This window comes from Carya illinoinensis, chromosome 8 (assembly GCF_018687715.1).
Source record: "Carya illinoinensis cultivar Pawnee chromosome 8, C.illinoinensisPawnee_v1, whole genome shotgun sequence".
NCBI lineage: Eukaryota > Viridiplantae > Streptophyta > Magnoliopsida > Fagales > Juglandaceae > Carya > Carya illinoinensis.
In genome coordinates, this window is record NC_056759.1 from 35,007,202 (window position 1) to 35,031,641 (window position 24,440).

At 33.9% G+C, this 24,440-nt stretch overlaps 2 protein-coding genes across 2 annotated transcripts; both read right to left on the reverse strand.

The window, feature by feature from the left end:
- Positions 1-765: 765 nt before the first annotated feature.
- Positions 766-7,202, reverse strand: LOC122317922 (phosphoglycerate mutase-like protein AT74H). Its single transcript, XM_043135003.1, has 5 exons — positions 6,513-7,202; positions 5,172-5,594; positions 3,097-4,490; positions 2,188-2,211; positions 766-1,299 (listed from the first exon to the last, which is right to left on the reverse strand). Exons 1-3 carry the CDS (start codon positions 6,988-6,990, stop codon positions 4,378-4,380), a joined length of 1,014 nt encoding a protein of 337 aa, XP_042990937.1. The 5' UTR covers positions 6,991-7,202; the 3' UTR covers positions 766-1,299; positions 2,188-2,211; positions 3,097-4,377.
- Positions 7,203-14,710: 7,508 nt separating this feature from the next.
- On the reverse strand, positions 14,711-16,047 carry LOC122317904 (protein FANTASTIC FOUR 4). Its single transcript, XM_043134979.1, has one exon. It carries the CDS (start codon positions 15,839-15,841, stop codon positions 14,795-14,797), a length of 1,047 nt encoding a protein of 348 aa, XP_042990913.1. The 5' UTR covers positions 15,842-16,047; the 3' UTR covers positions 14,711-14,794.
- Between the last annotated feature and the right edge of the window lie 8,393 nt (positions 16,048-24,440).

A 24,440-nucleotide genomic window follows, 5' to 3' on the forward strand; every position in this document is an offset into this window, starting at 1 on the left:
CATCCTACTATATATGATGTGGTGTATTTATCACCATTTGATTATAAATTGAATGACCAAGCTTGTCACTAGTGTGTTCTCCATACCGATATGGAAGTAGTATTATTCCTTTCAAAATATGTGGTGACTGCTAACAAGGTGGCTACGGAGTAACCTTGAATTGTGAAACAAGTCAGTTGCAAAATAGATTGTAAAATAGTTCTATTTGTATTATTTGATCTCTCATAATACAAACTTACGATAACTGAGCAATAGCTCAACTTCCAAGTTTCACCAAGCAAATCTTGAAAGGCTATATTTTCTCAGGAATTGACAATTTCTACTTAGAGAATAACTATAATTATACTGCTACCAACTGTCCCGGAGTAAGTATCGAATAACATAGACACATAGTGGTACCTATGCGGCACATCCACTCTGACTTCAAGCATGTGTGGCCTACCCTAACTGTTAGACATCTAAATAAACATCCCTTCGTTGTATTAGAAGAACAAAGGAAGTTTTATTTTGAAAAGTCCAAAAAGAAGTAAATATTTTCCGCTGTTGGTGTTATCTCCCTTTCCTATATTGCACCCTGCACCACCAAGTTTGGATATACCGAGCTGCTGGTAGTAGTATAGTATTCCCTTAGCCCATTGTCAGCAAAAAGGAAAAACACAGATAAATATATACTCACAGCCTTGTATTCACCGAATAAGGAACTTTGCAGGCCTCTAACTTCAATAAGTATCATAGAGTCCAATGCAAGAGAAGTTGGATAAATGATAAATCTAAAAGCATTGATTCATTTGATTTATCTGCTCTCCTTTTCTATTGAAGGCAGCCTAACAATGTTTCATTCTTAGAGATAAGACCGCTAGAAAGGCAAATATTAGTAATGTATCTATATTCACATGAGATGCCTTTAACCATTAGTTGTACAATCTATGTCACAACCAAAAACCTAACATTCTAGCATACAAGAAAATCATTATAACTAAATTCATGAGTAGATTCTTCTGTTAACCTTCCACCCAAGTTCATGAGCTCGTTTCTCCCACAAAGCTGAAAGCTTAAGCTCCTCTGCAAGTTCTCTTTCAGCCTTCTCCCTTCCTTCCTCGCAAGTTTCCACTACAGTACTGCACTTTTCTGCCTCCTTTTGATAGTGGGAAAAGGCTTTCCTAGCATCCGATATTAATGCTTTGGTGTGTTGCATTGAATCATTGGCAACAGCTTTCTGTAAACTTAGCTCCTCTGACAGTAAAGCTACAAAATCCTTCCCCATCTCCTCATTCATATCAGGATCGCTTTTACCACAGTCTGCACATGGAGAAGAAAATGATTGGACAACGTAAACTTTCTGAATGGTCATATTGGAAATGGACTTGTACTTTGACAGCATTTCAGAAAGTATGCAGTGGGTTTGCAAGAGAACTGCGGTAAAAAAGGACATGTATCCAACAAATGTGTAAATGATGCCATGAGCATATTTTTTCTCGATTTATCCAAAAATGTCAAAAGCTAGGCTTTTCAGGCTCCTTGCTATACTCCTTGCAGTTGACCTCTCCTTGTCTCATAGAACAATTTCTTAGATCATGGAAGCCTTCTTACCGAATTCACTTTTTCAACAACAGATCATAAAATCTATACTGATGCATAAAAGAAACTAAGCAACTAAATATTCTATTCCAAAAAAAATTGTCCATTTTAATATCCAAGTGTTTCTGGAAGGCAAGCCACTGTCTCTAACTTCCCATCATTTTATATCCAGATCTGGAGAAGGCATTGCCATCCACAGGATTAGGGAGGGTTGGTTTACTTTAGCATGCTAAAATACTGAAGATAAAGATCACGAGTATCTATTACAGTACTTTAAAAACATTATTATTAATTCAAATACCTATATGACCATATTTTTAGTAAAGTTTATCTTAACACATTTCCGTATAGGGGAAATATTAAAGTCATAGTATGCTTCAAACTGCAGATGTTAATGAAACAAATCAGAGAAAACTTTCATATCTTTTTGGATAAAGGTTCATCAGAACCTATTCCAGGAAGCACTGAAGTAAGATCCCACTAGATGCAAGAATGAACTGTTAAAAAATTTTAGAGGTTCTAACTGCCAGAGCCACTTGATCCCGTCCCAATGGAGAGCTCACAATAACAATTAACAACAAAAAACATAAATAAGACACAGGAACTGACCTGGAAATGAGCTGTTGAGGATTCCTGCAAGAAGGATAAAGAAAAAACTAACATATTAAAATAAATGACAACAAGATATCACTAATACGAGAAAATTAAAAGATAGACTCAAAAAATAAATAAAAAATGATGAAGCATAACAAGTTATTTAATGGCTTAACAGTCAAATGGTCACATATATCCCTTATCCTGAACATGTAAAATGTTTATGTCCCCTCATTCACTCAAGAAAACCCAGGATAGGAAAACCCGCTTCAGTTCAAGTAGAATCTACACCATCATCCACTGAGACCATAAGTATATGAGATCTCAGTATTACAATCCCCATTTCCTGCCTTACAGTCACACAGAAGTTAAACAGGATAGATCGGTAGAAATTTCACTCTCCCAAGCAGCCCCTAGCTCAATCAAAGCAAAGACCCTAGTAGGGGCTGGCTAAAAGAAGAAGGATGACTAGCTCCTAAAAATCAATTAGCAGAACAACCTGTAAGCAGTACCTTCAATAATCTGTTCCTCAAAAGTTGTAAATCTTAATCTGGACTTTAGTACATCTTTATCTAAATAGGAAATCATTTTAACAAAGCTACATTCTCCAGATTTTAACAAGAGAATAAATTAACAATATTATTATACAAGATTAAAAAAAAAAAAATTCTATAACTAATTGGGATCAAGAATGAAAAATAATAAAATTCTAAGACCGAATTCATCCATCATTCGGCAAACTGAATCATCTTAGGCATTACTACCAAGGAGCATTAGTTATTATGCCAACAAGAGAACGTGATCCAAAACAATTTTATACTAAATTCTCAAAAGTCAGACAGAGGAGTCAGACCTAAATATGCAAATTGACCAATGTTTCTTTATTTAGAATGCTTTTAACAAGGAATGAAAGCTGAACCTCACCTAAAGGTATGGAGAGGAAATCCTCTGAAGAACAATCACAAACACATGAAGGACATGAAACTTGAGCAGTTGAATTCCCTGTCAAGCGCCGTAACATGGATGGCCCAATTGTGAAGCCAACCAAACTCACCCCCACCAAAACCAACACCAACCTCAAAACACCAGTATAGAGTCCTTGGTCTGGTGGATAAGCCATCTACTCCGCACAAAAAAAAAAAATCCTAAGGCGATTTGCTGCCAAAAATCTTAAGAAAAAAACCAAGATCAATTACCAAACACCTTTCAAGATCTAGTCCATGAAGTGAAAATCTGGATAACTCAATCTTTGGTGTCCACGAGGAGCGTGTGAATGTTACAGTGAAAAAATGAAGAGTTCCCGAGATTGGAAACTAGATAAAAATTGCAGGATCTGGGTCTCACAATTTTATGACACAATCATTAAATCACCTGGGTGTCTTCTAGTAGTGTGTGTGAACTCTTCAGCAGGAATTAGAAAATACCCAAGAATATATATATATATATATATATATATATATCAGGCACCCACTTCAAGATCCCGGTCGTACACTCAGAACTTGACTGAAACCCAATGATTGAAGGACTCTAACTTTCATTTAGGATTTCATGTGTCAGTGTGAGTGGAAGACAATATCTTGCTTTCTTTTTCTTTTTTTGCAGGGAAAATAAAGGAGGCCCAGATCCCGGGAAAGTGTAAAGAAGAGATTTATTGGATTCGCAAAATGCAGGTAGATTTGCAGCGATAGGTAGGAAAAGAGAGAGAGATTTGGTTAGCTGTTTGGGTCCTTAATCATCGTGTTCGTTTGGGAACGGGAGAACCTTTCTATGCCGTGAAAATTTTGCATTAGCTGTAGTATCCGATGGCGCCCTCTGATTGGACTAGAATTGGTCCATGTTGGCACATGGCCTCTCTCTCTCTCTCTCTCTCTCTCTCTCTCAAATGGCTACATTTTTTCTCCTGGGTGGGGTACCCAACTCTATATCTTTTCAAAGCCTCAGAATTCAGAACGTACAAAGAAAACAGATGGTTGCCACAAAGTAAAGCAGATAACCATCCTTATCAAATTTGATAGAAAACCTCGAAAGAGCAAATCAGAGTGAGCTTTATAGAGATGTTCTCTTAGATATTATATGCAGTCTAAACAGTAGTTCCCAACTTGCCATTATCAAGCCAAAAGGCGTTCCCCTGCAATGGGCATAAGTTGGGGACGCTTTTCAACCTAAGAAGGAGATCACTCTTCGGTTCTGCTCGTTGCCAACAAGTCAACAACCTTCCAAGCTTCTATAGGTCGTTTTTGGCTTGTTTGCACCCGCAAAAAGAGTTTTCTTTTCCCATTTGAAATTGCAGAAGAGAGTAACGCCAAAACTTTGCAAACCTTGAGCATGAAGCAGTAATGAAAGAGTTAGTTTAGTTAGTTAGCAATGGAGTTCAGGACATATGCTTTTATACCAAATTCAATCATTGCTTGTACTAAAAACTTAAGTGATGACCAACGAAGGTTGTGCATTCGATGATTCGAAGACTTCACATTATGCACAAAAGCGTGCAACTTCTCGTCCTCTCAAAAGTACACTAGAACTTGTAAGATGAAGACAGAAATTACCTGTCAAGCACAAAGTTGTTCTGCCTTGTAAAGAATTTCGAAGATCAACTATCGGGATACTGGTTTAGGATCCGCACATAATATTTTTATGTATTCGGAGGCAGCAGTTTACTGAGAACAACACTAGAGTCAAATTTGAATGCTTACAATATCCACGAATGAGTGATTACAAGTTAAAATATCAAAACTGCAGTCTCTGTTTTTTTCAATCCCCAACATGGAAGTCAAGGGTTACAACAGCAGTTCTTTTAAGAGTTTCTAAACGATTGTCATCTTCCCTATTCTTAAATTATAAGATAAACTTTCGATTTTTACAATATGACTAGACAACCAAATCAGCCTTGAAAATTCCCTTTTCTAATATTTGATTCAATATGCAAAAACAGCAACCAAGTGAATAAAAAAATAAAAATGATCTCCAAATCAAATGCTAGGTAACCTATGCGGATATACTTGAAGCATCACTTGGAGTTTTGTCATCACTGTCTTCATATTCGTTGTCATCAGAATCAGCCAGAGGGTCAAAAAAAGTATCAAGATAACAGGGACAATTGTCGTCCCAAGCACCCCTGTTACCATGGGCTCGCAATTTTTGGTCAGCTATCATCTCAGAATCCAGTCCCCATTCTCTCATTTCCTCCTCTGTGTGATGGATTGCTAGGCTGTATTCTCCACCACTTCCTAACTCCAGCACTCGGAATTCACAGTTCCCAGGATTGTTTAAGAGCTCAAATTGCTCAACCGTCCACTTGAACCACTTCATGAGGAAGACACGTGAGGTTAGCCCGTGTGATATAATTATGAGACTCAGGTCATCGGAATGGTCATGGTGAAGCCTGTTCATTTCTATGTCCCTCCACAGAGATTCAAGGAAATCTGCAAGATTCAAGTTCTCTCTTCATTATTTTCATTTCAATCACATAAAATTCTGAAAACAAATTCCATTTTTTGGACTATACTTTCAAATGACAGACTCCACAATCCCCAACTACAATCATAATAGAGGAATAATTCATGCATTTGCATTTCCCTCTTACTGGAAAAAACTGAAACATATCAATCCTTAAAAATCAGAATATTAATAGAATCGGGAGGTTTACAGGTCATGGTCGATTTGCAGGTTGTACTTCGCACATGCAAATCATAATTCCTTCCTAAGAAATCGAAGGAATTATGATTTGACTCTCCCTCGTGTGGCTCAAGGTTAATTAGCTTATACACCAAATGAAAAACCCCAGCACGTATATACACAAGCACAATGGGCAAAATATGTTCTGAATGTGGATATGGCACTTTAGCATAAGGAACCTTCTTACTATAACATGCACAAGCAACCACCCCTCTCCAAATTACAGTTTGATTTGGGGAGAACGATATCAAGATGTGAGTCACACTAACAATAAAGATAGTAGTGCCGCATGCATGCTTGGTGCCGTGCAAACTAACTTCCAGTAACGAGCAGCTAGAAACTTAGTTGACTGAATTCGTTACCATATCTGGTGTTGCTTGTGGTAAACACATCTCCCAAGTGAGAATTGATTAATGCACTTCAAAAGGAACCAGTGTCTCACACAGATTCGAAATCAATAGGTATCATATGAAGATTGGCCAGTCAACTTCTGATTCAAAGTTTTGGGTTTGAACCACAAATTCTGGACAAGCCTCTAGCATCCTAAGATACTTATAATCCACTATTCCAGACTAACGGTCAGTTCCTTGAATTAGCTCCTAATAAGGTTTAGGCCCAAAACAATAAAAATTATTATAATAAGAAGAAGAAGAAAAGCACATAACTGGAAACGCGATCGAAGACATCGGCGGCGGACTCGCCCTCGGGGAAGCGATAGAAGAACCTGCCGTACCTTTCCCGAGTCTCTTTGATCACTTTCATCCCCTCCTCCACTTGGAAGTTTCCAAAATCCTGCTCTCGGACACGGCATTCCTCTCGGACCCCGATGACCCGGCGCTTGGAGAAAGAGCGGCCGATCTCCCGGAGCGTGGATCGGGTGCGGAGGTAGGGGGAGACGTAGAAATGGACGCGCCAGTGGGAAGAGGAGGAGGATCTGGAAATGAGGTGACGTAAGTTGGTTCCGGCGAGGCGGGCCTGGGCGAGGCCGGCCGGGGTAAGCGGGATTTGGGGGTCGGGGATTTTGGTGTAAGCGGAGTTGTCGAGATTTCCAGCAGACTGGCCATGGCGAAGCAAGATTATGCGCTTGGGGAGGTGTAGTGTATGCTTCTTGTGGTTGCGTTGCTGATAATGTTGGTTCGACATATCTGAGAATGAAAAATCCTTTCAATCCAAGATTTAAGTGTTTGCTGGTTATGGCTTTCTTTAGCAGAGGAGTGACAGTGATGGGTATGTATTTGGGTCTTTTACATGCATCTCTCGTTCCTATATATACAAGAACTTGAACAACGGCAACCTCCGCATATAGAAGATCTAAAAGTAAAGAGATTTCATCTAGATTTTTTAATCCCATCGTAAATGCGTACGAAAAGTAGTACTTGAACAGAAGGGGGAAAAGGTAGAAATGAATGAAAGAGAAGTGTTATATGAGTATAGAAATTTTAGGCAATTAAATTTATAAATGAATATAATTTATTGTGATTTGTCTGTAAATTTTTTTTTAATTTTTTTTTTATTGTAGATTTAAGATATAAAATAAATGATGATTTCACATGGTATCAAAACAGAAGTCTTGAGTTCGAACTCTGACTCCACACTCTATTTCATTTAATTAAATATTTCACGTATTGGATCACTTATTGATGACAAGTCTGGTCTACACGTGAGTGAGAGTATTAAGATATAAAATAAATAATAAAATCTACCTATATCAATTTGTAAATATTTTTATATAAGATATGTATGCAAATCAAACTATTTATATTAACAAAAAGATGGTATATATTTGGTACTTATTGGTGATATCCAGCAAGGCCTTCCTTATCCATTGCACCAAAATTAGAATTTGTGGTACAAGCTTGAAGGTTTTCTTAAAGTTGTACTCTTTTGACATAAAAAGAAATTCCTCTTTCTTTTCATTTATTTGCATTTTATATGTTTACTACTTTTTCCATAAAAAGGAAGGTGATGAGTATCTATATGGATGTGTGCGCTATCTTTTTAGAATGCCATGCACAAAGAGATCAGGGAAATCTGATTCCTTTCACTCGGTTTCCATTTTCCTAATTTAGAATATGTATGGTCGTTGCTTGGACCACGTTTTCATTCTTTCGTTTGAATGTTGTTATCTTGATCTTGTTCTAAGCCATAGAACTAGAATCTCATTATAAACATATGTTCCATGTTTTTTGAACCATTCATTGAACTTTAATGAAGATAAGGTATATATAGTAGACGACAGGGTTGCCAAACATTTACAAGTCCGGCCAGTTGGATCTACATCATGGGCAGATAGATCCCCGCATGCGGGGCCTTGCCAATTAAGGAATTAAAACAGAGAGAGAGAGAGAGAGAGAGAGAGAGAGAGAGAGAGAGAGAGAGAGAGAGAGAGAGAGAGAGAGAGAGAGAGAGGTTGAAGTCTTGAAAGTTGAAGGTCAAAGTGCCCAATTAACGGAGATGAGTTTGGACACCCTTTAAGAATCAGATGGGAAGATAAAGCTGAGACGACTATATGATATGCTTTTCTTGTTGAATGAAGATGATGATGAGAATGGTTTGGTTATGGCCGTAGCCATATAAATATGGTATCTTTTCTCAAGACAAAGCCTCTTGATGCACGCCATCATTTACGGATCAATGCACCAATATCTGAAGTCCCTACACGCCTCGAGAAGATCATTGCATCTTGGATATTCTTATTCTGCCTATCCGGTAAATATAACTAAATAGGGTTGATTTGTGAACAATTCCTGTAACTTGTTTTCCTTCTATCTATTTTCACTGCAATAAATGAGTATTTATAACGAGTTATTTGTAACGAGAATGGATTTATTTTGATAAAAAATAATCATTTTGATGAAGGAAAATTCTATACAACGTACCAACATTCTACTCACATCCTATTATATAAGATAAAACATATTTATTATTATTAAATGATCTATTTTATTATCTAATAATAATAAATATGTCACATCTTATATATAAATAGTATAAAAATAAAATAGAAATATGGAGTATAGCCAAGTACTTTGTTCGTTTCATAAAAATTTACTCTTTTTATTTTTATATGAAACCCTCACAGCAAAATAATAATAATAATTTAATATAAAAAAAACCCTCAGTTGCTATATTATAGGCGGAGGATTCAGGAGCTCTTTTATGTTACTTCATTACTACACGTCCGCCGCCAGCAAATGCCAACGCTGCCAATCCCCTCCCCGCCTTCTCAGACTAGCACATGGACCACATGCATTAGTGGCCGTGGTCTCAGGCACTGTGGTCTCAATGTATTAATAGATACTCGTCACCATAAAAATATATTAAAAAAAATTTTTATTTATTATTAATTATTTTTTTATTAAAATGATTATTTTATGTTAAAATGTATCTATTCCCGTTGCAAATAATTCTTTTCTTCATAAATAACTTATCACAAATATTTATTTTTCTTGTAACGCTATGATCTCTTACCAACCCTACAATATACCTCCATACCCTTTCCTCCCCATGAGTAGCAATTATGCTATATATATTTTGTGTGTTTGTGTAGGTGTTTTGTTTATTTGAAAGTCAAATGTAACATCTTTATTGAAAACCAATACAAATAAGTCATTACAATATTTCTCTTTCAATAAATCATTTGTAATCTCTAAAGGGCCATCATCTACCCACACCCTCTCATCAGAAAAAGAAAATGTTAATTTTGCTAGTTTGTGTGTTGTATTGTTTGCTTACCTGTACACAAACCTTACCCCTCAATTTAACCTATTAGTCATTACCATCCTTACATTTTCAATGATATTTCCATACTATGCTCATATCTCTTCTCTACTATTAGTAGCTTTCACTACTAATTGAGAGTCTCACTCCAATACCACATCCATAAGGGCCAACTCTGCCCATGGTACAGCTGCTCTTCTCAGAGCCAACGCTTCAGCAACAATCGGTTTCTATATGTGATCAACAGTTGAACACAGACATGCCAACATCTCCCCCTCTGAATCTCCAATGACTACTCCCATACCCACCATTTTATGTTGAGCATCCACATCAGCATCTCGGTTTGCTTTCACTGCCAATTGAATGGGTTTTTTCCACTTTACCACTCCTCTGTCAATATTCCCATGCAACAGTGCCTTCGGTTGATGTGTTTGAGCTGAGACAAACTCATTTAGTCCATATTTGGCAGTTCTCATGACACTACTCGAATCTTCAAATTTTTTATAAAAAGGCATTGAGATTCTTCTTAATTAAATCTTTCTTATAGTACAAGCTACCACCTCTACCTCCTCCACTTTTAGATGTAAACTTAGTCTTTTCAATAAATCCACAAAATCATATTCTAAGGAACTCCATTTCTGTACAGTACTTTCAGTTTCAGACATTCAATGCAACAGGACAGCTCCATAGTGCGTGCATTATTGTTTCAGTTTTCCTCTCACAGATTGGGCACAAACGTGTATCTGTGATATGCTTCTTGAATATGTTTTGCTTAGTAGGAAGCAGATCATGGCCAGCCTTCCACATAAACTGCTTCACCACCCCTTGAACATTTAACCCCCATATGAGGAGCCACAATGTTTCTATGTTAACCCCTATTGAAGATTCCCCTTTCAACCTTTTCATCCTTTTATGCTCTAGGTGGTAAGCACTCTTGACTGATAATTTACCATCAATTGAAGCACCTCACACAATTTTGTCTACTGCTCTCCACCTGCTAAAAGGGATACTTTAGATAGACTTTGCATCATCTACAAAAACAAGTATCATAAATCAGGCTTTCCTTCCATAAGCCATTATCCATATTAATGAGTTGTTGCACCTTTGAATCACCTGGTAGGTTTTTAACATGAGACTTCACATAATGAGAAGTTGAAATTGATAGTCATTTGTCCTTCCATATTTTAATCATACTTCCATCCTCCACCCTCCATATCTTTCACTAAATCTAAAGAAGACCACAAACTCCTCCATATGAAGGAAGGACCCCCACCCAGTTTAGCTTCAACCAACTCCTCATACTTGAACTACTTCTCTTTCATTATCTTAGCCACTAGTGAGCAATGGCAACTCAACATTCTCCAACACTGCCTAGCAAGCATTGTCTTATTAAAGCATTCAAGATCATGAAATCCCAACCCTCCACTATGCTTTGATTCACCTAATTTAAACCAGCTTCTCAATTGAATTTTCTTATCATTCTGCTTGTGTCCCCACCAAAATCTTGTCATGAGTAAAGATATCTCCTTGCAAAGCCTTCTTGGTAAGTTGAATACACTCATAGCAAAAGTAGGTATGGCTTGAATAACAGCCTTTAGCAAAATCTCCTTATCTGCTTGTGATAGAAGGAGAGAGGTGCAACTTCAAATGTATATGTTTATGCAACAATTCAAGCTTCTAAGCAATTGATTTACATTATACGTTCATATTTTGGGATCTATTTCTGTATGAAAAACGCTAGTACTGCTGTTTTATTTATTTAGTTTGTATTTATTAGACTACTTTTATGGGTATTGAACAAATTGTAATGTCTTTTTAAAATTTTTTTTTTTGATAAATAAATCTTTTTTTAAAAAATGTCTTTTTTTTAAATATTATGTATATCTATTTGATTTTTCATTATTCCTTAAAATAAAATAGTTATGGTTCAAATGACTAAAAAACGTTCGAACAAAATAAGTAAAATCATTCAAACATTGATATAAAACATTCGAATGTAATCGGTATTAAATGTTCGAATAGTACTTGCAACTGTTCGAACAAAATCATCGAAGATGAAATAAATGTTCGAACATCATCTTATAACAAATTGTTCGATCTTATCATGGTCCGATCGAATGTCTTACTCAATACGTTCAAACATATTTTACTATTCGACCATTAAATTGTTTGTTTCAAACGTTTCCTCATGCCTATTTGGTCGAACAAACTAGTATCGATCGACCACTCATAAAGGATGTGTTCAAACATATTTGGCGTTCAAATGTCAAGTTTGTACCGTTCAAACGTGATTTTGGAACAAAATTCAATCGTCTAAAAAAAAAATATTCTATTCAAACACGATCAAACAGTTTTGCTCAAGTTTATTCCAAAAGATATTTTTAGTATGAAATTGATATTTTTGTCTTAAAATATTTTTTAGAATATTGTTATTAGAACGATCTGGGGATAATTTTTTTGATCCCAATAAATATTTTAGGACGAAAATTACCACTTATGTTGTAGTGATTGCAGTCGATACCATTGTGGGTTCGAGTATATGTCCTATAGGGCCTGTCATATGGTAGAAATGGACATTCTGGCTAGGGCCGTGTCGATCCCTTTGGAGACTTCAGGTTGGTGCCCTTTATAAAGGCCTAGGGGCTGCGAGCCCCTCAAAGGATTTGTGCCTTGCACCCTTTTTTCAAGATTTGTGGGACATAAACTCTTGTAGACCTTGACTTTAAGTCGTGGGCCTTTTAATAAGCCTACTTCTGAGTCATGGGCCTGTCACAAGTTACTAGGTTAGTACTCAACCAACAACAAAACAAGTAATTTTTTTTTTTTTAGGGAACAAAACAAATAATTATTAAGTAGTCTCGAGAATATATGTCTATAATATATATTTACATCTTATTATAAAATATTATGCCAATTTAAATTGATGTTTATATAAATAAATTATAATTTCACCATACAACATGCTCATGTGATAGATTAATATCAAAAGTATCGAGTTATAGCATATATTATGGCATTCTCTTTCTCCTTAACTGATTAATCTCTTTGATTAAGAAGCACTTAATAACAATTACCAGCTGGTCAATGACCATGATCTTGTCTCTAACAGTGACAGATCCGATCAAATTGAGCAATTAAGGATCCAGCTGGCCAGATGTGTTTGTGAACGGTGAACATTAATTTTGTATACATGCATGGACCGTCAAGCTGTCGTTGATATGTAGAGGTTGACGAACCTAACAAGAAATCAAGACAGATAGCTTGCTAGCTAGCCGAATAATATAAAGAATATCATGCCAGGTCCACAAAAGCAATTGACCAGTAAATTGCGGATGGCGCCGGCAATGCCCGACTCCTGTACTATCATCGATCGTCGATCTCCACGTTAATTTTGCATCGTCTGGTGCGCGCGCAGACATTTTTTGAAGAATGTGATGGCAGTGGCAGCCAGCTGGTCGTTATTGTCTTCAACGCCAGTTCTGCATATCGGCAACGGCAAGGCATCTTTAGACAAAGACCAGCACTCCATGCATGCACCATATATATACATATCTTCTACATATATATTATATGAGCTAGCTAGCTACTTAAATATTAATTCTATTTTTAAGAGCTTTCACATTTAGTGTCTTAAAATATCGAATTTTTCATAATTTGATATTTATTATAGGGTTTTGATTCAAATATCCCCACATCCATATTCTTATTTTAGAAAAAATGTTTAGGGGATAAACAGTGAGTCCTTTTTATTTTAATATATAAAATAAATATTTTTTCAATCATCTACACTTTCTCGCATACTCATATTTATTATAGTTTTAAATAGTAATTTTAAAATAATTTAATTAATTTTAAAAATATTATCATGTTCATAAAAAAATAATTTTAATTTTTGTTTAAAATATTCATTAGAGTAATAGTTCAAAACATAAGAAAAAATATTTAGTTAAATTTGTAAATGAAAGTGAGAGAAAAAAGTAATAAAAAAAAGAATAGAGAAATATTATTTTAATAAAATAGAGAAATAATAGGAATGTATGAAGGTTTTAAAAGATGAGTAAAATTTAAAGAAGAATTTTAAAAAATGTATTTTTAAACTAAATTATAAAAATTTTTATAAAAAATGAGATGCGAATACTCTGAGTACGTAAGTAGTTATCTTCTCATTTTTGTTACAATTCAGATCCCCATAATGATTGTATGTATCAGTTAATTAGTACGTACTCATCTGAGTATCATTGTGTACTGTACGTTCTTCTTCTTTTTTTCTTCTTTTATTTTATTTTATTTTATTTAATAGAGAATGATACTATTTTCCTTGATATATATAATTATATTTGTAATTATACTCAAATGTGCAATATATAATATTAAGATAAATGACGTTATTTATACTTATAATTTTACTCACTGTGCTAATGTGTGATCACCTATTGAGAACTATAATGAAAATTTTAAATAAAATATTAATATAATAAAATTGTTATTCAATACGTATACGTATACATGAGCACTGCTCACGTATACGTACGTAGTTGATATGTCCAAGTGGCCTGTTGGGCTTCGTCCGTGCGAGCGCACAGGTTCCTCCCTGCTAGCTCATGTACGTTGACGTCCTTTGTTTCCCTTAATTTTTTACTTTTATGTCACTTCGAAAGTCCTTCTCCAGACCTTTTGAAGTTGACCAGTAATTTACATGACCATGATAAGCTAAAAAGCTCATCATCATCATCTTATAATCATAACAAATCCACCCAATTTTTATTGGGATAAAACTCAAAATCCTCTCCTCTCTGGTCTGCTTTCATGGTACTTGATGATATTGGTATTTCGATGTCTTTTTTATTTGTTTGATATAATATAGGATGAGCTTTGGAAAGATGAAAGTGAAAGTGTGTACGTTCTGATGTAACAGGAGCCTTCTAAATTTAGCACTCTGACTCTGTCTATCCGATGGCCATACGTGCAGAGGCGCCCTTCATCAGTACTACTTGCTGTCAATCCCAGAAATTCTACTGTCGAGTAGCATATGTTATCCACATGCACCAAATTCTAGCTGAGACGCATCAAACATATCTGGCTGCTAAATTTAGCAGACAACAAAAATTGCAGAAAATTGCAAACAGGTTCTAAAAGAAGGGCATGACACAAACGTAAATCTTAATTAATTCGAAATTGTCTCTTGTAATCTCACATATATATGAGCGTGAAAAATGCAAAACTGGCCTCATCCAGTTGTCACACAATGTTGCCTCCATACATAATGCAAGTTATGGTGGTGATTACTATGATGGTGGTGATGATGATGATCATGGTGGCTCACTAACTCGTGACACCACCTGAACCCCTCACCACTCACCGGAAACTCCCACTCCTCAACCTCCCTCCCTTTTTCCCTGTCTTCTTTAACGTCCCCATTTACTTTTTGTTGTACTTCTTCTAGATCTCCTATTTCCTGTTCTTCGGCTTGCTCTTCTTCTTCTTCTACTAATACTGCTTCTTCCTTTTCTTTTTCTTCATAATCTTGTTCTCGCTCTATTTCTTCATCCAGTACTACGTTCTCCTCCTCCTCCTCCTCTTCTTCTAACGAATCTTGGATATAGTCGTCTCTAATGAGGTGGAGTCTCAACCGTCCGTCTTCTCTTGAAGCCCGGAGAATCTCGGTTCTATCGATCCTCACCTCGGTGAGCTCAAGCCGCCCGTCCTTCCTTACTGCACGGAGAAAGAAATTCCGCTGGCCGTTCGGGCTCAACGACGAAAGAGGCGGTGGAAACTTCTTGACTTCCACACCCTCTTTCTTCCATCTCAGTTTCTTCGTCGTACTCCTTTGAAAGCTATCATGATTACCATCATTCTGATCAATCATTGCCTCCTCAATCTTGTCGTCAAACCGCCTCTCGTCGGAGCTCTCAAAGCCTAGACTTTCAGTGCACGACATCAACCCGTCCACTCCGCCTCCCATATCATCGATAAAACCCATCCCGCCAGGCTCTTTTCTGGGAGGAGTAGTAAAAATATATTCAGGAGAAGAAGGCGGGTTAGATTTAACCGACGGAGATTCAATAACGTTGGGCAAACGTTGGATATCACCGTCGATCGCACTGGTTAAACCTAACCCTCCTGGAAGGGAAGAAGAAATATGGTACTGGTGGTGGTAGGGTTGACATCCGAAAGGGAGTTTGTCGGTGTTGGTGGTAGAAGTAGTGGTGTCTATGGAGGTGGTGAGGGCAAGAAAAGAGTAGTGAACGCTCTTTCTGCAAAAGCTCATAATCATAGTTTGAAGTTATAGTTACAAAGAAAGAAAGATCAAATATTAAAGGGAAAGATTAGAAGAAGGCTCGTGAAAAATTGTCTTGCTTTTTTCTTTTGGGTTGGAGAAAGTTGGGAGAAGGGATGGGGGTATTAATAATATCCTCACGCCAGAGAGAGACAGAGAGAAAGAGAGAGGGTGGGGATATGGTGAAGGAAATGCCACCGAGACGAAAAGGTTTGTGTGGAAAATGAGCTGGAGTGAAAGAGAAAACGGTGCCGGGTCCATGCATGCACGAAAGACGACCTGAAGAGACAATTGGCTCATATCAGCCTTTTTTTATCTTCCACTCTTTTTTTCCTTTTGTTTCTTTCTAGGAATGTTGCAGTACGTACACAGCTAATTTTTAGACATCAGCCTCATCATCCAGCTTCTCTATGTCTCTAAATCTGGTAATTATTAGTTTAATGTCATCATGTCATGTGTGTTGGCTAAGGAATATATATATATATATATAGGAAGCTTAATTAAAGGACTTATAATTAATATATAATAGTAAATTAAAATGCATATTGAGGTAATTGGCTGGCATGTTTAACTATATATATAAATATATAATAGTAATTAATTAGTGTAAAGATAGGGTTTACTAACTAATTAATTCAAATATATCTATAAAAAAATATGATTTTTTTACTTATACGAAAGTTAAAAATATGATCATGATGAGATTATTGGTTACTATATATTATATTCATATAATATGCATGCAGTATACATGGATTAGGTTCCCATGCAAATGAATGAATCATGCAGGAAATTACAAAATAATATTAGGAAGTTATACTAAATTATAACAATTAAACCAGCTGCCATGGGAAGCTGGAATCTGCAAATTAACACTACCTTACAATAATTAATTAGTTGCATCGTCATGTCTAGCCTGATCTGCGAGCTGGATGTATAGATAACTCGATGATGATCAGGATGGATGGGAAAGGTACCGTCATATCGGCTAGCTTGCTTGGTAGATATCTAGTTGGGATACTGGAAAGTTAGAAAAATAGCAATGATACGCATAATATTCTTGTAAAATGAAGATAGTTTTATAGAATGATGATATTTTTATATTTTATTTTATAATAATACTCTTTATTTTAAAATATGAGTATGAAATATATTATGAAAAGTATTGTGTATTTATTATTTTTTAAAATTAATCAATTATTATAAACCGTAAGCTAGATTTTAAAAAAGAAATACTTTAGTCATAAAATAATTATATAAAAATAAATTTATAAAATGATGTAATACTTCAAATTATAAATTTATTTTTATAATAAAATAAATTTAAGACATCACATAAAATTATTACATTAATTTATAAATTTATTTTTATATAATTGATCATTTTTATTCCTAACACTCCTCTAAGTAAAAGGGACGAGATTTGATTAATTGTTTTAAGGTCGGTTTGGACTCTCAACTCACTTCAACTCATGTCAGGTCATCTGATTTAATCATTACAATTTTTTAAAATTTTAATATAAAATATAATAAACAATTCAATTTTTTCAAATCTTAAAATAATAATAATAATATTAAAAAAATAATATTATAATAATATTTTATTTAACTTTCAAATTTCATCTCAACTTAACTCAATTTAATTCAATTTAAGTCAACTCAATATCTAAACGCAGTCTAAAGATTAGATCGAGTACTTAGGTTCGGTTTGGCCATACAAATTTTTTATCACAAATTCAAAATTTTCATCTCATCATTATAACTTTCTCAAATCTCCATACAAAATATAATAAATAATTATTTTTTTTTTAATTTTTTTAAATTTCAAAATGATATATAATAATATTAAAATCTTAAAATTCAAAATTTTCTAATAGCGAAACCGAACCAGCCTTACAAAAGTACGTACGTACCAGCTTGAACAGACATAAGTCAAAACCGGTTGAAGATGATGTGCATGCTAGTTGAGTACTAGCTAATTGTTCATGGGTTACGATTTAAGGTGGGATTAGTACTGCATGGTACAATTGGATTTGATATTTTCTGGCGCAGGAATTTATATATGGATCATATTCTTGGAACGTGCAGATCATAGAGAAGAAGAATCTCCAAGATATGTAGCTTGGAAACTTATCCATATAACAGACAAATATATCATAGGGTCTATGACCGTTAAACGACCCACGTATGCTCTTATAGAACAAGAGGTGCATGGGTAATTAAAATATTTCTTTCTTATGCATGCAGCCTAGCTACCTAAGGCGCTTGTGTTCCATACACTTCGATATAGCTATACTACTACAAGAAAAAAAGGATATATGTGATAGATATTGGTATTGAAAAATACTCACCACAAGAAAACTGTTTATTTACGACCAGTTAATTTTAGTAAATTAATTATTTTCAGTTAAAATTAGTTACAGATAATATTTTGATTACAATAAATTAGTTACAAAAATCTAATTTTCTTGTAGTGACTATTTGTAACGAAAATATAATAATTTTAACAGAAAATAAATAATAATAAATGAGTAGTTTTCTTGTGGCACTACCTAGATATATTTCCATATGATATTTTAGTACAACATCCTAGTAAAATATGGGGCTTGTAGTCTTCGGCCTTCTACTTCTTATCATCTCTCTATATATAGATTAATCAATTTGTACTTGTAATTAACTTATTAACTTTGAACATTAATCATCTTATACGATTTTTAGGTTTTTTGAAATGCATTTAATTAATTAGATAGCTAGTTTGCTACATGATTAATTTGGATCGATGTAATATACACGGATGTGATTGAGCGATGAGTACTTTTCGATATAATTAATCGAGTGTTGTTTATCAGTCAATCTCATTATATATAAAAGAGAAATATTATAAACCGTCGTCAAGTGTAGAAGTGTCGTGCAGTCGTTTTAAAAAATAGTGAAGTTTATTATTAAAAAATTATTTTCTTTTTATGTAGATCTTGTATTTATTTACTCTTTTCAAAATGATTGCACGGCATTTGCATACTTATGACTGTAAATATTATTTTTTTATATAAAAAACTAAAGGTGTAACCGGTCATATTCTATATATTATATATAATATTAAAAATGAATATAAAATATATATAATATGTAAACCAATCCGATTTGGTGTTGAAAAACGTAAAATCGACTCTGGATCGGATTTGATCAGTTTTTTAAATGAATAAATCAATTCCAGACCGAATTATTAGATGCAGTCCGGGTCGATTTTCCCATTTTTTGATTTACTTTTACACCCTTATAAAAAAAACAATAAAGTTATTATATTACATAACTTTTATACAAATATTTAATAAATATATTAAATTTTTTTAAAAAAAATGTGACTATTGATGACTTTGACAGCATCAATATGTTTGATTTTTTTTTAATATTATTTATTTTATGATAAGAGTTAGGAAATAATTGTTCATTAATTGTAAGAATATATATCACCCTCTTTTGGAATTAATAATAGGGACGTTAATGGTGCTCAATCATCCTCTCAAAAGTGAATGGCTTTCTATTGATATGACCTCCAATATTAATATTAAATGTCTGATGCTTCTTCTCATGGACAACCTCCTACTTGCATGCTTCCAACACTTCGTGACATGATTTCAATGTTATAAAATAACACGTGAAGAAAATACAAGCTTCATGATTAGCAATGGAACATCTTTCTATTATATATAGCCAGTTAATTAGTAGCCGTCCACGGCACGCATGAAATACATATATCCACCACCTTATCAAAATGACTCGACTGCCTCTCATACATATATATATATATATATATATATAATTAAAAAATTTAGTGGTAAGCAATTTTGCATATTAATACGCACATTTATTTAATGTAATTAGTCAGAAAGTCAGATTTTAATAAATATGGTGTCAATTTAAATTTTGAATATGAAAACAACAGTGTTGGTACGCAGATTGATATACAAATTTACTTATACGTAACAAAACTCTATATTATTATAAGATACTATTTTGGAATTGTTTATCCTTACACAATATTAATTCCCACTGTATTAATGTTGTCATACGTTGGTGGGACGTCAACGTTTTATATATAGGCATGTAATAGTTTAAGAAAAATGATTTATACAGTCTTGAAATATGCAAATTTCACGTATTCTTTTTTAAAAAGGTAAGAGCAATATATAAATCACGTGAAAAAGTTAAGAAACCAACTTTTTCATAATGAACTCCACTTTTTTTAAAATAAATGCACATCTTAGAACTGTATCTAGTATTATTTTTAATTTAATTAAAAAATATTATTCATTATTCTTTCATTATGTTTTGATATGATATCAAATTATTAATTTTTTATATTATCTTTCACAATCTTATAAATCAATATTTGATTTTAACGCTAGGAGAAGATAAAAGATATATAACGGTTAAAACTCTTACTTAATACTATTTTTCAAACTATTAACATATATTGATGGGTCACAATCCACTTAGAGTAATGTTATATGTACTTACGATTTTACCTATAAAAAACTTATAAAAGTTCATTTTGTCAATTCCTTTTAAAATTCAAAATTTATAATTTTAAACATATATATCAATAACTAACACATGAAGATGTAAATTTCTTGTAATTAGTTTTTCTTATATACAGTTAGCATTTTTCACCTAATTAATAACCTATTAATAACATATATTTTATCTTATAAATGATCATTTTTTTTCATATTGAATTTGTGATCCGCTTATCATTCATAAGATTAATTAATTTGTAAATCTTGAACTTAATTAAATTGAATTTCTAGCTAAAATAAGCTTTCAATTCTGGATGGGACCATTCATATAACTATATATATATATATGTGGATATGGGTGATGCTACTATGCCCTCTCAATTTGGCTATTTGGTGTGTCTTTAATGTAAATTGTACTTTTTTTTCTTTTTATTTTAAGCATTTTTTAAACACGTTTAAATATTTTTTTAAAAAAATATTAATAAACTAATAGTCACTTTCTTATTATTTGTACGGATATAATACTCCATCAATGCTTGGGTAATGTTAGAAAGAGTTTTGCTATTCATAAGCTCTATACACCATATATTACATAATTTCTTATTTTTTTATTTTTAATATTTTTTAAATTTTATTCTTTTCAAAATAATTGAATTCTTCTATTTATTATTTATATACTATATATTTGATAAGATAAAAAAAAAAGAAAAAAAAAAGGAAAAAAAAAGAGGTGACGTGTTATATATGAAGCTTATAAATAGTATTTTTTATGTTAGAAAATTTATCCATCTGAAAAATCTATCAAAAGGATATGTCAATGGCATGCATGTGACCATATACATAGATCATGATCACGTGAATGAGACAACATCATGATTTGAAAATCATGCAACATGTTCACATCATCATACAGTGCCCAATCCAATCCAATCCACACATGAACTTTCCGGGAAAGTGTGCTCGCTTGCTCACTGCCTCATTAACGGTAGTGTAGTTGAGCAGTCCACATCGGAAAACAGTATCAGTGATTTGGACCGTTGATTTTGCATATCATACTTGACTGCTAATTTGTGGAAGACCACTACCACGCCCTTCTTATCCTCGGGAGAGTCGACGACGTGTTCAGCTCATGTGGAACCACTTGGCTTAAGAACCGAAAGTTAAAGACGATACCCATCACCTCATATCATATATTTTAATATAAATTTTACTACAAAGTCACGTACTAATCTACGTATCAATACTGATTCTTTTATATTTAAAAATTAAATTAGCACCGTTTTCAATAAAATATACTTTTTGATCAATCATAATAAATTGGTACACATATTAGTGCACAAGTGTGCTTGTAACTAGACTTTTCCTTTTGATATTACTCTTTATTTTTATTTTATTTTATTTTTTTAAAATTAATTGAGTTAATTTAATTATCATCTATATACTATATATTTATTATAAAAACTTAAAATATAAAATAAATGTGATGCGTAGAAATAATAAATAAAATTATTCATTATCATGTTCTATAATTTCCCAAGTAAAAGTTTTGCCCTTATTAGTGTGACATTTCATTCAATTTATCCTACAAATTAATTGGATATTAGAACTTTTTAAAAGTAATTTTGAAGACAAAATGTATCCTAGCTGATATTTATAATTACTAATTCATCAGTAGAGGAAAAGAAAAACATTTCATCTTGTTGTAGTTATTACTTATTTGATTTTTTATTACGTACTTTCCCTTTTGTATTTCCTACCACTAAATTATTATTATTATTATTATTATTGTAACTATTGATGAATAATTTGGGATGTTGTGATGACCGGTTTATTCTTAGAGCAGTAATTATGTCTCAAATCGGACATTCTATTACAAGGAGGGGTTCTTATAATCACGTTCAGGAATGGTTGCTACTCTTATCGCTCTTGCTCCCCTTTTATTAAGAAAAAAATTATTGATTATATATTCGTTGATTACCTATTTGACTTCTTCACGAGCTCTTTATTCTTTTACCTTGAGTTCTTTGTATTCTCAAAGATTGTTTATGGAAATATAAAGATTTTCTTTCCTTGAGATTATAAAAAATGTTCTTGCATTAATTAAACTCTCACACATAAATTTTAGGCAATTAATAGATCGATGACAGTCATAGAATTGTCGAACGTGAGTAGTTAATATTGATAATCGTACGTACTCGATCGTCTTGTCAGTTCGTGTGTTTGTTTTCTCCAGGGGTTACGTTCATTTAGATCTCACTAGAGCAATTACAAATACTGTTTAGGGTAGGTACTCCTGGTTAATATGTACTTGCTTGGTTCATCATGTACGTGTAAAAGTTCGTTTGTGATACAAATTAAATTTGGAGTTGCCAAGATTAACAAAGATTGGAACATGAAGATCAGTAGTGATACAAAGGCTGCATGCATGAACAAAATATGTCAAGAGTGGTAAGCTTGAACTTCTTGGCCAGAGATCTGCAATGTCCTGATCACAACCATTTAAAGACGCACAGACCTTTGCACGTGGCGATACAAGAGTAAAGCTTTCCATTCTTGCCGGTGAAAGCTGTCAGTGAACGAAGACAAGAAGCAAAGGATCGGAGGGCACAAGTTATAATTAATATGCTTATGGTGAGACAGTCTCTCACATTATCGGAAAGTTGGCAGCAGACATATATTGTAGGAGAATGCAGTGATTTTGGTACATAGTGGGTACAAGGTTAGCGAGATTGGCTACATGACTAGCTAGGATGTTGTGGACAGGATGGACTGAACCACGGTTTTGTGGTGTTGGAAACTTGGAAGGGGTACGTACTAAATGGTTGTGGGTCATGTGGTTGTGATTGTGCAAGAGATGAGAGGGAGAGAATTGTGTTGAAGAAAGTTGTGTGGATACTGCAATCTAAAAAAATAAATGCGACTTTGAGGCGTGTAGAACACTATCTTTAAGGTGATAATAGCCCCCACTTGAAAGAGTTTGTTATCGGATTATAAGCAATTCACCTTCAGGATACAACAAAGTCACCAATTGCAGATAGTAATTTTGAAGTCTTTCCTTCAGAGTTTCTCTACAAAATTGTGTAAGTGATTGAAAAAATGATAGAATGGAATGAATAAATTCGTGGGTCTCATCCTCTATTTATAGAGGGTGAAGTGACACCATGTGAAAAATCACAACTCTTAACTTGTAACTTTTCAACTTGTAGTTATAGTTTAAAGGTCATGTTGTTTCATTTAAAGAACATGCCTCAAGTGGTTGGACACCTTTCTCCCTGAAGGGAGGTCACTAGTTCGAACCACACCTATTCACCATTTCTATTGAAATTATTTTGAAGCACATCAAGTGGAATTTCACACGGGCCAGTTCGACCCATGCATGGTGCCTCTTCGGCCCGCCCCAGACATTGTGTCTGTTCGGCCCATGCATGGTAACTCTTCGGCCCAACCTGTTCAGCCCATGCGTGGTGTCTCTTTAGCTCAAGCATTGTGCCTATCCAAGTCCAATACTTCAATTATTCCACAAAATAAATGAAAGTGCACTTGTGGAGTTTTGAACTCTTACCCTTTCATTTGAAACAACACATCTCTGCCACTAACCCAATATATTTCTTTGAGATAATGGTTCACTAAAATATATAATAACCCACATTAAATAAATTCACATATTTAATATCACAATCTATAATAAATATAACAATCCCCCACTTAGATTGCGATATTAAATTTTCAGTTAAATACTGATATCATTATGCATATAAGAAGGTATCTCTCGACTTAAACCTTCAATTAGTGTAAGTATCTCAAATTCTTAACAAAGTCAATGGTGGCCTAAGCTTAAACCAAGACTCTATATGTTAAGAACAGAAATACCACACATATGATTCCATTCAATTTTAGCGAGATAACTCACCAATTATTTGCACTAATACACGTGCTCCATCCTGGCATTCATGAACATTTACAGAAGTAAACCTTAAACTTTTGCTAGAAGTTATCCCTACCTCTTATGTTCACATAGGTAAAGTTCCTTTCATGTCTCTGTTACTTCAGATACTAATTCAATTATTGAACTTTATTAA

Bases quoted from the DNA above. Each gene is read 5' to 3' on its own strand.
- LOC122317922 (XM_043135003.1), bottom strand. From the start codon at position 6,990: ATGTCGAACCAACATTATCAGCAACGCAACCACAAGAAGCATACACTA. The intron at 5,595-6,512 runs GTTATGTGCTTT...TGAATCTTGCAG, and splicing joins TGTCTTCGATCGCGTTTCCA to ATTTCCTTGAATCTCTGTGG. The intron at 4,491-5,171 runs GTATATCCGCAT...TTCATGCTCAAG, and splicing joins AACTCCAAGTGATGCTTCAA to GTTTGCAAAGTTTTGGCGTT.
- LOC122317904 (XM_043134979.1), bottom strand. From the start codon at position 15,841: ATGATTATGAGCTTTTGCAGAAAGAGCGTTCACTACTCTTTTCTTGCC.